Consider the following 22,125-nt stretch of genomic DNA (forward strand, 5'->3'; position numbering starts at 1 on the left):
CGCCACACGTGCTGGCCTCAGCAGTAGTAACTTTTCTAAAACAAATGGCATCTTGCACACGCGTTCATCAATGCTTTATTTTGGTTACTTACTTCGAACCTTTTATACAGGGAAGGCGTGGGCGTGTGGCGCGTGGAACACCAATCCCTGGATTCTCTTTGATGCTTGAGTAATAGAGCAAATGGTCTCTTGCGTTCAATTATATGGCGTTCATTTAAATAACTTTGATATAACAGAGTTCGATAAAATATCGAGAGCAGCGAAGAAATAATGTTGAAACGGTTTGTAAAGGTGAGGTTTTTTCTCCGCATCTATCCAAAGTCTGGTGAGCTCTTCTCCGCATCCGCCGGATTTCCAGTGAGTTTTTCTCCGCCGGATAACAGCGCAACACCGAGAGGCTCACGGGAGAAAAGTTTACCGAAAAACTGTCAGATGCTGAGATAAACCCACTCAAGAATTATACGATCAAGCTTTTAAATTTAGTATTTGCGGCTCTACTCTAGGGGCCCTGTGGGGAACACAAACGGAGATCTTTTATACAATATTCGAAAATTGCAGGCACCAAAATGAATGAAGAAGCAGAAGTCCACAGTTTTGCAGAATGGGAACAATTAACAAAGGGATAGGCACGTCTTTTTCTATAAAGACATTGCCTCAACGTTGATTTCTATGATCAGTACTATGAACAGTAACGAAGTGACCTCGTCATTGCACCTGACGACCACAGAGAGCCCCCAAACTGTGTCAGGACCCATCACACCAGAAATGTTAAGTTCCAACAAATAAAAAAGTATGGAAAAGAATGTTTCTTTTATTTATATACCAAAAGAATGCCATTTCCGAAAACGAAAATCGTCGGTGAGTTTCCACCGCATTCAAAAAGAGGCCGATGAGCTTTTGTCCGCGTCGGTCGGTCTTGCGGTAAGATTTTCTTCTATTAGCTTTTTTTTCCGAGATTTGTGACCTCGGCATCGATCTGAACCTTTTTTTATATTGGAACCGCAGATGATCGCACGGGCCTCAAAGACGATGCCGGTTTTCAGCCCTCACATTTTCACAAAGTGAGGTACCTAAGGTTCTGTTGCGCACTGGAAGGTCACTCGCCCCTACACCGGACATTTTATCAAACGCCGTTTCATTGTATGCGTAAAGTTTCTGCAATAAAATTTGAAAAATTTTCATTGTCCTTTCGTACGACAGACGCCTGGATGGCACGACGGAGGACACACCTGCATGGGGTGTACCCAAGCGGATAGGGTCGGGTTCCACCACGTCTCCCTCCACTAGTCCCAAATTTTTTGTTTTGTTTTGTTAGCAGCGTTTTTTGGCCGGCTATTAGAATTCTTTGTTTAAAAATACTGGCCAATTATTGCAGTTGAACGTTTCGGTCAGGGACGAGCACTTTTTCGATGAAACGGCGTTCGATGAAATGTCCTGAAACATACGCGTTTGCCACTTTGTTTTCTTCGGGGTTATTTTCCCGATTATTCCTTTGCTCGACGACAACTCAGGCACAGCTTTGTACCCCCCCCCCCCCTTTTTTTTCTCCCTAAATAGAAACCGACAAAACTCCTCGATATGTCATATAACTAAACCTACCCTAGCCACAAGCCAGTGGACCCCCTCTAATAGACCGATCTCATCAAGTGTTCGGCACATGCGTGAAGTCGACATAACTTTAGTTCACAAGAAGCAGGCGGCAGTGTCCGAGACGGCTCGTGCCGTCTCGTGCTTTTCACGCCCAGAGTTCCAGCGAGGTTCGGGCACAAGCTGAAATACTAAAGTTCTCTCGATGCATTGCGGCAACGGTGGCGTAGTCAAACTGGCTGGTGAGATGGGAGGCCTGGTTGCTCTGGGGCAGGGGGTGCGAGCGCATCCGCAAGATGCGACCATGTTATGATGGCTGAACCATCCAGGTGGCTCTGTAACGTTCGATTTTGCACGTGCCACGTTCGAATGCAAGCATCTGAAAGTGCGCGATAACAAAATCTTAAAAAAAAAAGAAAAATTATGCAGCTCGCGGTCGCAGAGTCCTATTAAACATTCCTTTCATTTTTGCCTTCTTTCATAGCTTCCGCGAGCACGCATGTTTCACCTTACGTGATATCGAAGCCGAAGCTACTCTCAAAAGCACGTCCTCCTGAAAGATGCGCGCACTGCACGAGCGCGCGTGCTTGACAGGGACGCTGAAAGCTCGCAGCTCGCTCTTGTAGCCTCTGCTACGCTGGCACTTAGATTGGAACGAAGTAAAAAAAAACTCTAGTGGGGAAGCGTACTGACGCATGTTTGACACCTGAGCCAAATATTCTATTTTTTGCTCGCCTAGAGCGCTGCTCAAAACTTGAGAGCTACGGGCCTATTAGCGGCGAGAAGTTTTAGTGGGGCCCTCATATGGTTACCTTTCGTGACGTCATTACCTTGCGAAAAACAAGTTCGATGGTGTTTCTAATGAGCATGGTGGAACCTGGAAATCATTGCGCTCTTAAAACAACACTGCCAACACCGTCAAAATCGAAGTTCTTACATTCCTCTTATTTCCGTCGATGAGAAATCCTTTGCTGACGTCATAGTCAGCATTTGGCCAATCGTGGAAGGCCGACCACAGGCCCGTAGCTCTCAAGTTCTGAGCAGCGCTCCAGGCGAGCAAAATAGAATATTTGGCTCGCGTTTAGTACATGCATCAATTCGCTTCCCCACTAGTTTTTTTCTACACTGTTCCATTCTAAGTGCCAGTGAAGCAGAGCCCTATTGAAAATTCTCATTTGTATGAGAAATTTCTGTGTCCAATAAACACATATGGATCATACAAGATATATAAGAACATATAAGAACCGTATAAGAACCATATAAGAACTATATAAGAACTATATAAGATATATAAGAACATACAAGCACCATATAAGAAACTAGTGGGAAGTTTCTTATAAGTTTCTTATGGGGTTCTTATATATCTTATATAATTCTTATATACTTCTCATATACTTCTTATATGGTTCTTATGTGTCCTTATATGTTCTTATATATCTTGTGTAATTCATATGTGTTTATTGGACACAAGAAATTTCTCATACAAATGATTTTTTTTGCTAGGGAGGCACTCTAGCAGAGGCTACAAGAGCGAGCTCCGAGCTTTCAGCGTCCCCGCCAAGCACGCGCGCTCGTGCAGTGTGAGCATCGTTCAGGAGGACGCCCTTTTGCGAGTAGCTTCGGCTTCGCTATCACCTAGAGTGAAACATACGTGCTCGCGGAAGCTATGAAAGAAAGCAAAGGTGAAAGGAATGTTTAATGGGACGCTGGCGGCCACAAAATGCATAATTCTGTTGTTTTTTTTGTTTGTTTTTTTACGTTTTTTTATCGCGCATCTACAGATGCTGACATCTGCTTCTATTCGAATGTGGCACGTGCAAAATCGAACGTTACAGCGCCACACGGATGATGCGGCCAGCGTAACATGGTCGCGTCTAGCGCAAGCAAGTCTTCCGGATTTGCTGGCGCCCCCTGCCCCAGAGCAACGGGTCTATCCCCAGGGCAAAGAGGAAGCATAAAATGTTCGTCGTTTCGTCAACCTTTCTTTGCAACATTGCGGAGGTTTGTGGAAATTTCCACTTCAACTGAGAACAAAGTTGGAAGCCGTCCGCGCCAATATGGTGCCTCTAATAGCCACGAGAACGAGCTTGCAATCAGTTTAATGATTGGTTGCTCTATCCTCGCCGTAGCATCACTGGCAGAACAGCGGTTTTGTCCCCAGGAGATTAGGATTGCGCGAATAAAAATATAGGCCCTGTGGCAGTGTAGGCACGATGATTCTTGCCTTGCAAGAATCAGGCAAAAATTACCATGGAATATATTATCAGCCAATACTAAATTGTTTCCGAGACGGCTCTAAAACTCTACTAAAAAAACTTTTTTTTCCTTTTTTTTCTGAAAGATAAATCTAGAAACTGAAATAATGCATTCTCTGCTGAAATAAGGACTATACCCGTCGGTGCACCGATCTCATGTTTTTAAACTTGAATCGGTCATAGTATCCGACGAAGACCACTGCGGAGGTGGCCGCAGTACATGGTTCACTGGCACGCAAACATTCGACTTTATCTCAGTTTCGCTCGACATATAATGAACTCATTTCGAAAAAAAAAAATGTACTTGTGATTTTGTAAAAAATGTAATCACATGGCCCACAAATCAGCCAGCGCACTTTTACTTTTTTACTGTGTGCGTTTACTTATTTCAGTGATTTGCGGTGGCCGCGTCTCGTCCGGTCGAACAAAACAACAACAAATGCGGTGCTCGGTAAAATATGCTAGGGCCTTAGTGGCAATTTAGTTTTGAGAAGCGATTAATCGGAACAGGTAATTATGGAAGTTATTGTTTTAATAACTTGTTTAAAGCATAGCTTTGTGACAATAAAACTACGCTTTGATCAGTACGCATATAAGACGCAACACTATCTAAACTTGTGGTTATTAATTTTTTGGCATTTCGGCATTACAACAGATAGTTCTGGTTTCACGCCATTTAGAAAACGCACACCGATTTAGGAATTGGGGTGACCGTTGAAATCCGGTGCTCTAGAAAAATAAGTTGGGACTGTAATGGCTGCTTATGGTATCGGGAAGTGGCTCATTTCGTTTCGTTTTTCGCACAAGGAGATCAGACACTATTTAGAATGAGTAGCTTTATTTTTTAAAGCACTGCTCCGGGGGAATGAAAAGTAGGCTCTAAGGGGCCGTCATTCAGGACGCAGCACCGTTCTGACTTGTGGTAGATTATTTCGCTACATTATGACACGACACATGGCGTACTTCGTTTTGTAATCACGATATGGCATATTTCGTTTTTGTAATGACGATATCAACAGTCTACATGCTATTATCGTACGAAAAACCTCGGAACGCGAAGAACCGGGCCAAATGAATCCAAAGTATCAGGCAGCTAAATGAAGCGTTCTCCAACCGCGTTTTTTTTTTTTTTTTCTTCTTAATCTGGTAAGAATGGGACAAAGGGCCTCTTCGCGATGGCCTCGGAGGCCCACAACACTCCCCGCTATCCTCTTTTTGAACAAATAAAAAACAAAGCCATTCTCGCAGCTCGCAGGGTGCAGAGCCTTCTGCAGGGCGGTAAGACGGGATGGGTGGGTTAAGTGGGGGGCTTTCAGGGTCAAGCTGTCCGCTGGTAACCGGAACAAAAAGTCGAGCTTTTTCTTTATTTTTATTTGGAAATAGCACTATATCGCGTAAGCAGTTGAGTGGGAAGGCTTGCCCCCCAGTGCCATCTGGATTTTGAAAAAGTTCCTATCGGAGATGAAATTCTACTGCTATATCCTCTTAAATTGATAAGTTGATTACTGAGAACTTTCCCGTCGCATTACTCCCGATCAAAGATTAGCGTGAATTCGATGGATGGATGGCTTTATCAATTGAATCCCATAGATGAAGTTCTTAACGTTGTAGACTACGATTTGCTACAGAGATGCCAGTAGTGGGTGTGCTTATGATTTGAAAGTATGAAAATATCTACGCAGCCAAGCAACGCCCAGCTAAGTCCTTTTTTTTTTTTACAAAGTCATCATATAGTGATGTGGTTTAGTGGTGTTATTGCGACAGAAAACACTAGTGCAATGGAGAAAAATTGTAGTGGCTTTCATTTTATACCATTCGTTTGGCCGCAATAAAAACCACCATGTCATTTGACAGTTTCATGGGGGCTCTAAATAAAGACAGGCTCCATTAAAAAATTATGTTCTTCTTTGTCATCAGTATTCACGTGAACTAACCCTTGTATATTTTTGCTGAACAAGGTACCATACACGTACACCTCTGTGATAAATTTCAACATAGAAATATTCTATAATGTTAACGTATGAAGTCATTCAAAGCGTCACCGGGCCATCGTGATCATACGGAACGTCAAATACACCGCTTGTCAGGAAACGACAACTGTTTTTACCGCTGCAGATTTTGATAGATCCTGTTTATGATACAATATATTAGACATGTGTCAGTTGTGTGACAGTTTTCACTGGACTTCCAATTCATTTATTCAGTCCCATTTTGTTAACCTCTTTTGATGCCGGGCCTATAAGTAAACATAGCCAAATACATAGAATGGGAAAAAACGTTCGAGTTCAAGCAAGAAAAAAAAAGTGGAAGCCGTTTACAACTCCCTGTAACACCGAATTAGAGCGCAGCTCTTGAGGAGGAGGAGGGAAGGGTACTGGGGGGTGAAGTGACCTGGGGGGGGGGGGTCACGTGACCTTGGGGGGTCACGTGACGATGCCGATGATGTCATCAGTGACGTCACTGATGACGTCATCAGTGACGATGGCGATGTGGACTCCGATGACGTCATCAGCGATGATGACGATGACGATGCGGATGTCGGTGACGTCATCAGTGACATCACTGATGACGTCATCTGTGATGATGACGATGACGATGCGGATGCCCCCCCGAAGTCACGTGACCCTGGGGGTGGTCACGTGACCTGGGGGTGTCACGTGACTTCGGGGGGGGGGGGGGGTCACGTGACTTCAGGGGTCCCGTGACCTTGGGGGTCACGTGACCTTGGGGTGACCTTGGAGGTCACGTGATTTTGGGATGACCTTGGGGGCCACGTGACCTTGGGATGACCTTGGTTACGCCGACGGCGACGGCGACGGCGACGCCAACGGCGACGCCGACGCCGCTCAAGCCAGGAACGGGCCCCTAAGAGCTGCGCTCTAAAAAAGTATGTTTAAGAGTAGGCTTAGGCTGGAGGCAGATGCGCCTCTAATTTGAACCATGCGTGCTCGTAAGCAATATTATGGTGATTAAATGTTTTCCATGTTTAACCTGATTTGCCATCCGTTTCCGTTTCTAAATGACAAAAAAAGAGATACGCCGGGCGTTCAATAATTTATCTACCTCAGTAGAAAAAAAAAGAGTTTTCACACAATTTTTAATTTTTTTATGTAGTTATAGGATAGCTCTATACACTTCATAAACTTTTGCAGCAATGAATTTAACCCATTAAAAACGTACCCTTCAGTCTTTGACGTCCCTGCATCCTTGGCGTTTGAAAGCTTGAAAACTGCTGTCCACAGAGAATTTTCTTCAAAAATCAAAACAGGATATATTTGGAGGGAGCCAGGTGAAGACCGTGTGGTAGGTAGTTGAGCAGCATGAACCCGAATTCTTGAATGGAAGACCGTGATTGACGTGCCATGTAAACCTGCTTGTTGTCCTGAAGAAAGAGCAGGGGTGCTGCAAGTTTTCCTCATTTCTTCTTGATTGACTCCCGAAAAGCAATCAGTGTGTTTAACTAATTCTCTCTGGCTATGGTTGTCTTGCATGATATAAACACCAGAAGTAAAGGTCATTCCACATCGAAAAAAAAAACAGTGCCCATAACTTTGCCTGCAGATTTTGTCTGTCTTGTACATTTGTGGAAAGGATTGACTTCAGCTTCCACGGCATCAAGTTCATTTTGGAATTTAGATCACTTTGATCAACCCAAATCTCATCTCCAGTCACAACCATATGAAAAAAAACAATCGTTGGGTTTTCACTGCGCACCTCCAAGTTATTCGACAGAACGGGAGCTTTGAGCCCTTCTGGTGTGGTTTCAGTATTATTGGAAGCCATTTTGTGCTAACCATTCATATGCCCCATTTCGCATTAATGATTTTCCAAGCCGAGCTGACGAGATTTCCCTTTTTTCAGCTACTCGGGAAACCTTAATTATTTTGACTGACAAAATGAACTGCTTGTCTTCTATACACAATTTTCTGGAAGTTTTTTCCGCAGTCCGTTTAATGTGTCGGTAATATTTAATGAGTTATCTAGCCCACTTCAAGTGTCGGTACCAAAATTTAACCTTGAAGATGATGTGGCAGGCATCTTATAAACTGAACGCGTGAGCTTATAAATATTTTTTTTTTTGCGAGAAATTGTTTTACAAATCTTTTCTCCAAATCTAGAATCTATTGTTTTTTATCCGCGCGAGGAATCTCGCGATATCCTGTGTCTTGGAGCGGTTGACACCCACAGAGCCGCAATGGTGCATGAATGCCATGTTGTGCAGTCACGCCACAACATGCCGAGACTTGTTTAAGCAGGTTTGTTATGTTTATCTATACGCTGGTAGATAGATTATGGAAAACGCCTCATATATCCTTCTCTGCGCAATAGACTTTGATCGTGCTGAGTTTGGTACTGCTTTGCGAAACCTATATGTTAAAGGCCCCTCTGTAAAAGGAAAGCACAGTTTAAAGACATGCTTGAATGAAAACTTCAGTAGAAAGCACGAAAGTTCTTTACAGCTTCTTTGTTTCATGAAACCGTATGAGCACGTAAAAATATATTGTCAAAAGCTAGAAGAAACAAAAACATATTTTTACCGAGCTAGAAAGAACGGTAAACGGACAGTAAGCATCTGAATATAAGAACCATTCTGGAAATGCGCTCATTATTTTTCGTAATTGGTTGTTATATCATCTTTAGTCTCATGGAATTTTGACAAGGATATTTGTCATACCCAGAGGACACCACATACATAATACGCGACGGAGTATACGCTATTGAAAAACTTGAATATAATACAAAGGCAGACAGAAATTAAAATCCGGTATATTAGTACCGTCTCTTTAGAAATGTACCTTTAGAGTGGTGCTCTGCTAATTTCTGAACTACATTAATTAAAGGCGTCGTTTCACTTCTACCCCTGATTCCAAAATGGTACCTTGTTTCCTGGGATGTTACTTAATGTACTAAAGCAAGACATAATTAGTTTGATATCTAAACGGAATCTTTACTCGTAAGCGGTTCCCCTAGGGCTTTCCCGTTTTTTTCCTTCGAAGCAAACGTGACGTTATGGCGGTAGGTACGGCACGCAGCAGGCTATTTAGTAAACGCGGTTTCTAGCAGTGGACAAACAGGTGCGCTCGCACTATCCTAAGTTGGCATAGGTAAAAAAGAATGTAAGTGACAGAGAGTTTAAGAAAATCATTGTTGCAGTTGCGATACGGATGAGCCATGGCCCTGTATATTTGTTAATTTAGGCCGTAAATACTTTTTCGCCTCAATACTAAGAGTGCGGTTCCACTTGCCGGGAGGGGTTGGAGAGTCTTGAAGTAAAAATGAAATGAACTACACTGCTAAGAAACGTGATTCTAGGCTAAAAACGAGAAAACAACGCTAAAACAACACTGTGAAACACCAATGCCGTTGAAATTGTAATTGCTGTAGAAACCAACGGCAGCCGTAAAGCGAGAAGAAAAAATAAATGAAAAGTAAATTAACCTGAAGACGTCGTATTGTTTGCATTGTAAGTTTCTACCGTAAAAGTGTAAACATTGTAGTTTAACCTGGGTCCCACAAACGCAAACAGCCATTGCTGAGGCTTTATAGTGCCGATACGCGTAGAAGCATTCTACGCTTAAGTAGGCCAGTGGAATATATATATATATCCATATATATGTTTTTTTTTTATTATTCTTACACCTTTGTTTAAAAAAAACAGTGAAAGCTACACTAATGCTATTTATGCAGGTGGGTTATACGGCCAGGCGGACATTCTGTGGGTGGCTAATTTTGCGATAAGTCGGTTAATTAATTTAAATTCGTTAATTAACTTTTTTAATTACTGAAAATGGACATATGGTCTCAATTAGAAACTTGTAGAGCATCATTGAAAACCACTAAATCAACTATTTTCGGAAGGCTATAACGCCGGGGCAGCATGTTACGGCGTTTTGTAAAAACGCTCTATTTGGACGCGTTTCTAGATTTCAGTTTCTCATCGGAGCACATCCCAGCGCCCGCGGTCTTGCTCCCCATTGCCTGAGACGCGCAACACACGTGAGCCCTACTTCCCTCCATTCTACAAAGGAGGCAAGGGAGTGGCTTCGCGCCCCGACCACCGGGGAGCAGGACCGCGGGCGCAAAGATGCGCTCCGCATCACTCAAGTGTCCAGTTCCAGTTTGGTCTCGGTGTACGCGAGCGGGAACCGAGACCAAACTGGATACGTTAACAGCGACACCCTTTAGCGACGAGTTAAAACATAAAAGTTGGTTCATATAGCTACTGCGAAATGGCACTGAGAGATTTCGCCACCAGCTTTTGCGCGACTCGACCTAAACCAATACGTGCAGCCGTGCAGTTCCCGGAGTGGCCGCTGCAGCAGAAATGGCAGTGTTACGGTCGCCTTTAGTTCGGTTGTCGAGTACGGATCGGAGCCACTTTTCCGTAGCAGGCTCTATGGCAGTTTCCCAACTGAGTTGTTCTAGTAACGTTGTTCTTAGCCTTAATTTCAAAGTTAAGAATATTTCAATGCAAGTTTTCAACCTAACACGAATGACACTTGAGACGTGCATTCGTAATTTCCATATTTCGTCCTTTTTTTCTGAATCATTCGGACGGACAGTGCAAGTACCGAGCGTGACACTGTTAGCGCGAACAAGCAATCTCCAGTTTTCTGTGATTTTCTCTTAAAACCGAAAGGCTGTCATCAAAAATATCATTGTTAGAGAAAGAGCTCATCTAGGGCTCTAATATAAGGAGTAAAATTGTGTGCCCACTAATACCCTTTCCTAATAAAATGCGAAAAGGCGCCGATGCCGTGTTCGCGCTAACAGTGTCGCGATGTGTACATGCAAGAAGTTTAAGTAGGACGTAGCATCATTAGCAGGCTATGAACTCAGTAGATGCTTTGACTGCGGCACGCGCTCCTTACTTTCCGGCGCGATTTTGGCTGCGTGTGTGGTGAAGTTCTTATCAAGGCCAGAAAGCTCGCGCTCCACGCGAAGCATCTATGGTGTTATTATTCTGCCGCCGACTATACCTCCTGGGCAATGAAGCTTGGTTTGACAGGTAGTGCCAGCTTGTGGGGAATTTGTAAAATGCTCAGACGGCGTGCGGCCGCAATCATTAGACCCGATCTCGAGCTCGAACGTCGGAGTGCCCCGCCGAACCCTGACGCAGAACTCGCGTCCAATCGTTCGGTTGTTATACCTTGCAGAAGTTTGTTCTGTCTCTTACTATAGGCGACTCTAGAGAAATCTACGGCACCTAGTGGTTAGAAGAGACAACTGTGGTGGCAGGTTTGATGTGCAGCCTGTTCTCGAGCGAATCAGTTATTCATAGCACCTAAGGGTCTAAAGACGAAGTCAAAAAAGTAGGTTGAAGAACACGCGATGAAAATCAACAATACTTCTTTATGCTCACGTCTCGTGTCCACTGCTACCTCAGTATGCTTGGCCTTCAACTTGCAAGGGTGAGGAACAACCGCAGTTTGTTTCGTCATTGAATCTGTCGCAAACTGCGTAGCATAAATCACCGAACATTGCAAATAAAGTTTCACCTAAGACAGCAAGAATCATACTAGCGCTTCCCGATTAGCATGTTTGCCTGCCCGCACGTAGCATGTGCGAATACAAAAGGATTCCACAGTAGAGAGTAGAAAGTTGTCTAATAAAATTTATGCCGACGAGGTAAACCGAAAAGTGAGTACCAAAGCGACCTACTTTTATTTTCCCAAAATATGATGGATGACAGTTTCAAAGAAATTATCAATTTAGTCAGCTGAATTTTAGACAAGTTGAACACTTAAGAAGCGGCGGTGTCCTCCTTTAAAAGGACGGTAAACAATACTTGTGTAAGTATTGTTTACCGTGTGTAAGAGAGAGAAAATATGTAAAATATGTGTTTTTTGTTTTTCAAAAAATATATTTATCGTAATATCCAAGCCGTGGCACACGTTATGGATAAGAAGCGAAACTAAAACTAACTTCTATATTGAAGCTGACGTTTAGAAATAGAAGTTTGTTTCGGTTTCGCAACTGAAAATAAATTTCACCCCGTAAATCTTGGATTATTAGATTTTGTATTGAGGGGAAAGAAGGGAGGGGGGGGGGGGTGAGAACTTCATCTTGTGCTGTACAATTCCTGCTCGAGCACTGAAAAAATATTTTTTTGGAACAGTTCAAGGCTTCTAAGGGGTTTAAGTTTTTCATAAACGCACCGAGACTATGCCCACCATTTGATTTATGCGTAGAAGAAACAAAACAAAAACGGCGCAAATCGGCAAAAAACGAAAAGCACTTACTGTTGACGTAGTCTTGACATAAGGGATATTTCAGGCGGGCTTTGTGCAAAATACACTAAATACAAAATTTGTTTTTTTCTTTACCTTTTCAGGATACTTTCGGGACAACTGGGGCACTTACGACGCAGTTTTCAATCTTTGTGGTGGAATGTGCCTGTGCGGCTGCGGCATCTGGATTGCCATTTCTGTTTTAGAGAAATTTAGCGGAACCAAGAAATGGAATCCACAAGAAAATCTCAGAACAGAGGACATTGTTGCTCTCAGGTTTTTCTATCTGCCAAGCTATATTTGCACGAGAGCTCAGACTTTTATAACTCCTACTCAAGAAGAGGATTACGATATAAAAAGATTTTAATAATCGGCGTTAAGATAGTGCCATCATGTTCGCGGTAAAAAATGAGTAACGTTGTTGAATAAAACGATGCAACGCTAACTACATTTCTTGCGTCCCAAGTGAGAATGGCCATAGTGACTATCAGCGTGTATCTTCTCGCCAATATAAGGCATATGCAGTTTCTAATCGAAGGGAATATCAACCTTTGCCGTGCCAGTCGATATCGCCCTCCTAATTGCAGCATCTACCCCGACATGACAGTTACTTTAATTGTAGGATAAAGAGCCTGTTTATCGACACAACACCGGAGTTCGACACCCGTGGATTACAATTTTCAACATTCACTTTGTTCCTTAAGCTCGTGTTTGTGTTTGTTTGCTTTTTAATAAAATATATAAGTATTAAGTCCCGTCTTATCCTGCTATCCCTTCCTCTGTGTTTTTTCTTTTTTCTTTTTTGCATGGTATGTTAAAAATGAAGCAACAATTATTCTTTGTTTTAACTTAAGGGCCAGCTGAAAAACCTTTGAAGAAATCTGAGTTAGGAGCAGACTTCTAACGGTTTTGTCCCGTGAATTCAGTTATCGCACATACACCTACACGTACAAACCGCACTTATCTTGAATAATACGGGCAGCAATTTCCGCCTGGCATGCGGCGATCATCTCTGCCTCCTCTTATCTCTCAAGAGCGCCGTGACGTCATCGACAGCATACTCGAGCCAGCTCAGTGGTGAGTAGACTTGTACGTAACAAGTTACAAGTAACTGATTACTTGTAATCAATTATATTTTACAGCAAAGCTGTTACGTGCTAGGATCTTGAAAAAACAATGCCTCCATGGATGTTAACGAAAAAACTCCCGTTTAGACGGCGCTCCCTCGCTCCGATTCGTCGTGAAAAGTATGAATAAAAAGGGGAGAGGGGGGGGGGGCGACTCGCGTGAGTCAGCCTTGTTTGGCATTATTAGATAGTGAGGTCTTGACTCTTGACCCCTTCTTATCATCTACGGTCACCGACGTATTTCAGCTAAGAGTGTGCTGTGACGAAGCTGAGGGCAGAACGCGCCGATCTAATCGGACAAAACTGTCCTCGAGGTTATGTCTCGAAAAATTGGGTTTAGAACTTACAACGTCGTGAATTGAAAGAGCCTATGGCCTTCATGTATGTATGTCTTTATTCTCTCAATGTAGCAATTCGCCGTAACGTCCCTGTAAAATCTACAATAGCTACCAACACATGGCTGTGTTCCTTTGCCTCTTGACGTAGCCATTTTCTAGCGACGTTATCGGTTGCCTTTTGGACTCGCCACGGGTAGGCCGCGTGTTGCTCGCTCTGAAGACGAAGAGCGCGCCTACAAGGATCGTCGGCACGCTCAACGGCGCGAATGTGGGCGAAGGCTTCGAGAAGCCGAACGCGCAACGGCCCAACGTCGTGCGGCCGATGGTGTGGGTCCATCGGCTTCGATTGATCTTCCACTCACCGATGAAGAACGTGCCCGGCTAGAGCGTCAGCGGCAACAGAGGCGGGAGTGGGAACGTCGTCACCGGACGAAAATGACTGACGAAGATCCGGCGGCCGATGCCAAGAGGAAACTAGTAGCTTTTGTCGTAAAGATAAGAGTTACGCTGGTCCTCCATCTTCATGTGAAGTGGATGGGCGTTACAATTTCTTTGGTACCTTTTTAACACTTCAATTACTTTTTTTCCGCTGTAACGTTCACTGTAATTCAATCACTATTTTTCTGTAATCAAGTACAAGTAATCAAATATATTTTTCCTAAAGAGCTAGAATGATTGAGTTCTTTTACGTAAACAAAAATCGCTTATCGGCCCCCGCGTCACTTGTCTATGCTCCACAAACGTTGAACACTTTTTTGACACTTGAATGACTAAACATTATATCAAGGTACCAAAAGGATTAGATTATCATTGCGCCCAGCGACGTTCTGACAATCGAGCTGTCGAGAGTGCCTCGTTTCCTGTGTACGGGTTGTTACACTCCGGTTTGGCCACGACATAAACGGCTGTGTTCTGCACTGACCTCATCTAGGCGCAAGAAAGACCCCTCTCCCCCCGTCCACTCCATCTCGGAAGAATTCACCAGTGCGTGCTTGTACTTTAACGATTTGGGCGGTTTGGTATACCTTATGCATGATGAGAACAGCTCAAACGAAGAAGACGAAGTGAACAAACATATACGACAGGACGAAGTAGTGCTCGCTACTAAAGATTTATAGTGAAATAGGTAAGTGCAAAACAACGTAGCGAAAACATAACATCAACATCCACCTACTCAGCTATCAAGCAGCACACTAGCTTGATAGCTGAGTAGGTGGTACGTTCTTAGGGCGTTCTTGTATAGAACCTACTAATAACAGAGAGTTCTCTAACCTAAGATTTTCTTTTGTTAATAGATCGGAATTTTCAATAGTCCAGCATGTAGCTGTTTATTAATCATTCTCTTTCTCTCTCTCTTTTTATACGTCTACCTCTATTACTGGGGTAAGTAACGAATTATATTAGAAATAGCTTACTTTGTTCACAATATGCCCACGAAGATGGTCATGCGCACTTTCCTTGGAGTTATAAAATGGAAAATCTTCACAGGGCGTTGGTAGTTCCAAGCCATTTGTTCGAATGTAACCACTTCGAACAAATGTATGCATATATTATTTCGTAAAAAAAAAAGTAAGAAAAATAACCTGAAAAGTAATAATCTACTTTCTGGTAACTTTTCAATTACTTTTGTGATGCCGTAATTGATTACTATAATCAGTTACATTTTCAATATAATAATTGTGATAAGTTACGTTCTTCAGTAACGTGTACGAGACTAGTGGCAAGCAACGTGTACTAGTGGCAAGTAACGTGTACGAGACTAGTGGCAGTTTCGTGGTTTCGTTCTGTTTAGTTTCCGAGGGTTTTCTCGGTGTTGAGTTGATGTGTTGACGGAGCCATGTGTTTAGTACTTAAGTTTCGGTCCTAGTTTACAGTGGGAATGTCTTATTCAGCATGTGTGTGGGACTGGCTCGACAGTTTATCCTTTAGGATGTGACACGCCAGGCAGCGACGTTGTAGCTCGCCTCGGCACGCGTCTCAGTTAATATATTGAATCTACAACAAAGGCGAGCTGGATATCCCTCTGCCTTGCTTGCACGTAACAAATGTTAGTGCGTACAATACGTAACACTGAGAACTTTGGCACGCTTTTTGTGCCTCCATATCGTGAAGCCCGTCTTCGAAACGTTGCAGTCTCAGCTTGCATATCTGGGTCCCGCAATGTATTATCCTGGTTTCGTTAGTTCATTGAATTGTTTAGATTTTCTTTTTGGTTCGTGCATACCAAGCGGGTTAACTACGAAACGAACAGGATGTTAAATAAAAAGTGTTGAATGCGAACCATGCCTTCTTGATGTTTCTTGACCGGCGCGAACGAACAAAGGTTCTGGCGAGGTTGTACCAGATACACGCATTTTACAATCAACTTCAAGTCTTATGACACAACATTCAACTTCTTTGTCTATACAAAGCTCGTGAAATGAGTCAGCAAAAACAACTGTGCCGCATTCTCTAATGTTAGGCATAACCAAGCAAACGTAACGTTCGACCTGATAGCCAAAGTTCTTTAAGAAGTTTCTCTTTTTTTTTCAATATCAAATTTAAATTTATATTATTCAATTTTCTCCATAAATGAAGAGAGGACAGAGAGAAAAAAGCAACCTAGTTGTTGCTGGACAAAACCTTTGCATCCACCAACAGCAACAGCAGATCAGAAAAATTAGGAAACAGATTTACAGAATCACAAACAAAAATACAAGAAAACAAGTTAACGTTGAAGAATCAACATACCTTCAGTTTGCATTCAAGTATATTCAACAATGACAGATAAATCCCGTGCACGTAATTATAGACGTGAAATATAAAAAAAAAATCAATTTAACATACAATAATAGAACCATGGACTCACTTTGGATTCGAGTATTTAAACACTGACGGATACCTAAATAAATATCGTGCGTATATTTTTTATAGATTAACAAATGATATCTATGTTCAGTGAGTCTAAACTATTTAAAAATAGGGGAGTATATATTTTAGATTTGAATCCCGGAGTTTCTTCCGGAGTGCGGCACTATCCATTTTTCTACGTAGCGGGTTTCAATAAGTTTTTTCCTTCGCTGAAGGCTCGTAATTGTTGGATACATTTTTTTTATTGTTTTAAAAAGAGTTTTCGTAGGAAAGAGCAAGTATGTACAATATTAAATTTATTAAAGAGTGGCTACGAGTAACTGCCATATGGATCGTGGTATATAATACGAATTACATTCTTTTGCAGATTTTCTTATTTTTCTAAGATTTGTGTACGTCATGTTACCGCAAACTAAAAAGCAGAAGTTACACTGCGAATAAAAAAGAGAATTATAGGTGAGCAGTAAAATCAAAATGAAGAGTGTATCACGATAGTTATAAATTATTCCAACAGCCCAAAATCGTTTTTCACATATACGCTGCATTGTTTTATCCCACATCATATACTTGTCAAAGATTATGCCAAAAAACTTCTACGATATCCGTTATATCTGTTTTATTTCCATTAAAAATTATTTACCATAAGAAAGCTATTTGTGTTACATGCACTAAATAAAACTGCCATCATTTTGCTCTCATTTATTTGCAATGAATGACCTTTCGTCCAAGCATTCAGCTTAACAAGAAACTTATTTGCACCTTTTATATTTTGGCTGGTGTGATTTCCTGAAACAAAGACACTCGTATCGTCTGTGTAGATATTAAAACGTACATTATGATTAATGTTTAGAATGTAGTTTACGTTTAAATTGAAAAGAAGAGGTCCAAGTATGCTGCCTTGAGGTACACCTGCTTTTTGTGGCCTAAAGTCAGATAGTTTCTTAACAATTTTTATGCATTGTTTGTGGTCTCAAAGACTGTTTTTAACCCTTTCATTGCAATAATACTAATAGCATAGAGTTGTAACTCTTGGAGGAACGTTTCGTGATTTAGGCGGTCAAAAGCCTTCCAGAAATGGATGAATACACCCAGTGTTACCAGCTTCGTTTTGATATGATCTAAAATTAACTGATTTTGATTTATCGATGCAATTTGAGTCGAACGACCCTTCGTAAAACCGACTGATACAAATTAAGTATTGAACATTTTTCACAAAAAAATATTTAACCTCTGATGCGATGACCATTTTTAATCATCTAGGAAATACTGGCAAAATGGAAACGGGTCTACAATTTCCTACATTTTTTTATCTCCGGCTTTGTAGAGAACTGATACCTTTGCTACCCTCACTTTTTAGGAGAAGTTCCATTGTTTAGTGCTAGATTAAAAATGTGCGTGAAACATGAAACAATCAACCATAGTTCATACTTATTTGGTTTAATTTGAAGGTCGTAAATGTCGGAGTATTTACTTTTTATATTTTGAAACACCATCATCAGTAGGAAAAAGAAACAAGCTTTCGTTAGCACGCAGTAAATATCTCGAAGCATTTCTGATTGTATGCTTTGTACAAACTCAACGAAATACTCCTTGCCTTTTTCTGCTAAAGCCACGCCACTTACTTCTACACCATCAATCGTAATTTCTGTAACCCTCTCTTCCTGCAACCTGTATTTTAACAAGGAAATGTCTTTTTTTTTTCAAACAACATCTGTTTTTTTATTACCTTGTAATAAAGCTTGTCTTACGGTTGGGAATAGTAATTTTTTTTAATAAAGACAATATTTGAGTATTTATGCTGCTCACAAATCGGCTGTAAAGGGCTTTTTTATTTATACTTTTTTTAAATTTTACGCGCAACCCAGGGTTTGCTAGATTTGCGGGGAAATTTTAGAACTCGGTAAGGAAAACAACAATCTTACAAAATAAAATGAAGACTAACGCTTGGAGGCACAGTTCAAAAGCAGGTCTACGACCTGACTAACAATGTGCTGAATCACAGAGAACAGATAGACTCGCAAGTATAGTGCTCAATGTTCGGTTTTCGAAGATACCAAAGTTTTGTGAAAATTGCCGACCGGGAAACGCCCATGTAATGACGCAGGGAATTCAAAATTGGAAACAGTGGTTTCCTACAAAGGACACAAAAACATCCAACACGCTTTGCAGTCTGCATTTACATTTCTTTTTTTTTCTTTAACAGTTATAGCTAAGGGATATAGAGAGAAAAATGCACACATGGTACGATACACCGTTTCAGATATCCTGGACAGACGTTGCCGGTGCATTGAAGCAAGGTAGACACCTAAGCACTTAAGAGTTGTGAATGCAAAAGCATGAATGTAGTTCTTCTGCTCCCTTAGTTTGTGTGTGCTGTAGTGGCGTGGACGGCCATGTTTCGCTAAAGCCCCTTCCTGTTTCAAAAGTAGAGCAAGGTGCGTCGATGCACGAGGCACGTGCAACTTGCAGCCCTTGGAAAAATCATGGCGGCACAGCACAGCACTGAGAGGAGCCGTTTTGCTAAGCCAATGGGAGAATGGGCATTCCTTTCGCGTTTGTTTGCGGCTAAATGCGCCGCGAGCTCCACTCCATGGGATAGTTAATGATTTCGCATTAATAAACCTGCCAAGAGAATAATCAAACGCCTCGTCAGCCGATGTGCTAGATAGCACCGCTCTCCAGCCTTCACAATTTAGGTTGAAAAAACCCCGAGACTGCGGGTAAACGACACAACACTAGAGTTAGAGACTTTTTAGTGTTGTGTCGTTTACCCGCAGTCTCGGGGTTTTTTCAACCATGTGCACCGTACACCAGCTCGTTTGCGCCCTTACTTTTTGTTCACAATTTAGGTATTCTTCAAAACGTTCAAGGTTCTTTGTGCGTATATTTCCAAGATATACTCCATTTCCCACAGGTTACATTTCCATTTGAACCTGCATCAGCAAGAATATAACTTGGAAGGTGATCACTGACGGTTTCTCCGATCACTCCAGGGAAAACATCAGATTCACAAACATGCGTTAAAAACAAGTCAAGCAACGCCACGTGTTGAGATGAGATACGAGTGGGTTTAGAGATAGCCTTAAACAACCCGTATGACTGAAATAATGACATTTTAGTTGATATGGCGAGGATTTAAACATATCTATGTTGAAGCCACCGCCCAAAAGGAAAGTGAATCCACCATGCACGTAGCCAGGATTTTGTTTCGAGGGGGGGGGGGGGGGGGGGGGCGCCCATGACAAAATGCTGTATGAGGGGGAGGGGAAGAGGAGGTCCCAGCAAAATGGGAGATTTCGGGGGGTGGGCCAGGCCCCATGGGCCGCCCCCCTGGCTACGTGGCTGGAGTCCACTTTCCCCGATATACATAAAAAACGACTCTGAAATTCTTGAAAATAATAAATGTCCCTTTCCGGCGGGTGATACACTACAGAAACACTTATTTTATTGTGCTGTAGAATCACTATCTGATAGTCGTTCGTGGTAATTGTAATACACATAATAACAGTAGATTCGAAAGCCTTCTAAACACATACAAACTCCTCCTCCATTTTCTATAGCCTCTGGTATGATTAAAATTTACATAACTCTCTAGTTGACCGAGTTATCATCAGGTATACCACGTTTCGGTGAGCACGATCACATCCCATATAAAGTTGAAACTGTTTAGGAAAATACCTAACTCCTCAGATTTATTTCGCACGGTTTGCACATTTAAGTGAAACAAGCATTCCACATCACTTAAAAAGTCGTTGAAACTGCAGTCGACTGCACATCTGTTTTCGGAAAATTTATATTGAACCGAGGCGGCGCTTGCAAGCCAGATGTTGTTTGTTTCACCGCCACTTCGGATCGCTTTTCAGTCCGAGCTTCAAAGTTTGAAGTTTGAGATGTCCAAAAGAGGTGAAAAATATTTTAATGGGAGACGTCAAGATGATATTGAAAAGACTAGCACGCCTTCAGGAAGTGGCGTTGCGACGTCAAAATAATAATAATACACTTTTTTTATTATTATAGGGGTCGAAATAGTTATTTTAATATATAAACGTCCTTGCGTCAAGCCTACAACGGTTGGGCCCTCTATCGCTTTCTGGCGTAAACCGGCAGCTAGTCCGATATTTAATTTACAAGGTGACAGAGAGAGGGCGATAGCGGTCGTTTGCGAGCGTGCGAGGCTGGTTTCCATGGGCTTCCACACGGAGGCGGAGATGCCATTGCGTAAATCCTCTCCATACACAGACGGCACTTGAACACGCATAAAAATGGAAGCTAACGCCATCTATGGTTAGCAATGACGTATAGATGGCCTACGTCTGCTACCGGAGGGGGACGCTGCTCCGTGACTAAAAAGCCTTGAGAAAGTACACCGCTGATAAATTTGGACGTCGTTAACGTGTTAGGTAAAACTTCAGAGTCCCGCCTTCATCGTGAAATTACATTAAAAAAATACAGTGCTCTGTGATAAGCTTTTGCGGCTTCCTATATCAGCTGCAGCAAAAACCCTGAACATTTTCTGGAGCACACGTACTACATACTTCATATATTTTATCGCTTCTATCACACTGAAAGCGGTCTTGGCTTTCTTTTGTAAGCACATGCACCACTAATGAATGCCCATGAAAAAAATAATTATTACGCTGTCAAATTAATCGGGTAACCTACCGATTAATAATTTTAACGCGCTAATCGGCTACATAATTTTAACTATCGATAAATAGTGAACCACTCTTTGTGGTTGTCATGGGCATTATTAACTGTCGTAGTTAAATTTAACAGCACAAATTAAACAAAAAGTAACATCCGCTTTTCGGGACGGCATACTCTAAACGTACATAAGCGCAAAGTAATTATTATTATTTTTTAACTAGGTATGCAAGAGAATATCACTATTTACCATGCCCCGAAAGTCGTGACAGAAGCTTCTAATCCACTTGTCTTGCCTCACGTGGCGTATTCACCTTCAGCTTTAACGCCGTGCGCCAATTCGCGCGATGTGTGTCGCGTGAAAAGAGCAAACTAAAAAAAAAAACAAAAAAAACAGTATCTTTAAAGATAAAAAAGGTCGATAATGAGTGTCTTTCTGTTGCAACATGCAGATAATTTTATAATTCTCCCTTACCATTTCACGACTATACTGCAATCAAAGGAAGAACCTCGGAACTTCTAAACAGCAGAAATTATCGCACGCATTTCTATAGTTCCTACAGTTCCTAAAGTTTTTATAGTTCTTATAGTTGACTTGTAGTGCGATATACTTAGGTACCTTCAGATTATACTCACTGTGTTGTCAGTGAGTATAATCACAAAAAATAAGCTAGTATTCGTGGTTGCATTTGTAAAAGACGTTTGTAAGGATTGATTGTGAGCTTATGTATTCCATGCACATAATTGTTTAAGCGTTGATTTATATGCACGTTTCGCCTGGTGAATGTTGTCACCAATGAAAAAAAAAGAGATGAATTTAGAAAGAAAAATGAACGTTTAATGAGGTGAACTTATGCCACAAACTTAAAGGCGCGGTGCAACGACGCTCATTTGGAACGTTTTTCCCTTTACGCGAGTTTACTGTCACTAATACGAACCAAATATACTCGCACGCAATGCCATTGACCAAGAAACCTCTTTGATGCGGCTTAATTTCAAGAATGACAGCGAATGTTTTCTTTCAATCTCTCTTTCGCAAAATTTCGTGCGTTGTGTGGCGGTCTCAGTACCGGCGCCCAGTGACGGCACTTGA

The 22,125-nt window shown here is 41.9% G+C and overlaps 2 protein-coding genes across 3 annotated transcripts in view; one reads left to right on the top strand and one right to left on the bottom strand.

The window, feature by feature from the left end:
- Nucleotides 1–12,821, top strand: part of LOC8027266 (monocarboxylate transporter 9) — a 28,395-nt gene extending 15,574 nt beyond the window's left edge. Inside the window, exon 5 of the mRNA XM_002407638.4 lies at nucleotides 12,178–12,821. Within this exon, the coding sequence (XP_002407682.3) occupies nucleotides 12,178–12,440 (263 nt within the window). The 3' untranslated portion in view covers nucleotides 12,441–12,821. The remainder of the gene's footprint in view (nucleotides 1–12,177) is intronic.
- LOC8027265 (monocarboxylate transporter 9) overlaps nucleotides 1–14,014 on the bottom strand; it is a 134,646-nt gene extending 120,632 nt beyond the window's left edge. The window contains exon 1 of one of the 2 annotated variants that reach the window (XM_042290762.1): nucleotides 13,901–14,014. The gene's annotated coding sequence lies outside the window, so the exon portion shown is untranslated. Of the gene's footprint in view, nucleotides 1–7,022; nucleotides 7,074–13,900 lie in introns of those variants that run through there. The other variant, XM_042290764.1, reaches the window with a different exon arrangement.
- Between the last annotated feature and the right edge of the window lie 8,111 nt (nucleotides 14,015–22,125).

This window comes from Ixodes scapularis, unplaced genomic scaffold (genome assembly GCF_016920785.2).
Source record: "Ixodes scapularis isolate PalLabHiFi unplaced genomic scaffold, ASM1692078v2 PGA_scaffold1__304_contigs__length_218370807, whole genome shotgun sequence".
Lineage (NCBI taxonomy): Eukaryota > Metazoa > Arthropoda > Arachnida > Ixodida > Ixodidae > Ixodes > Ixodes scapularis.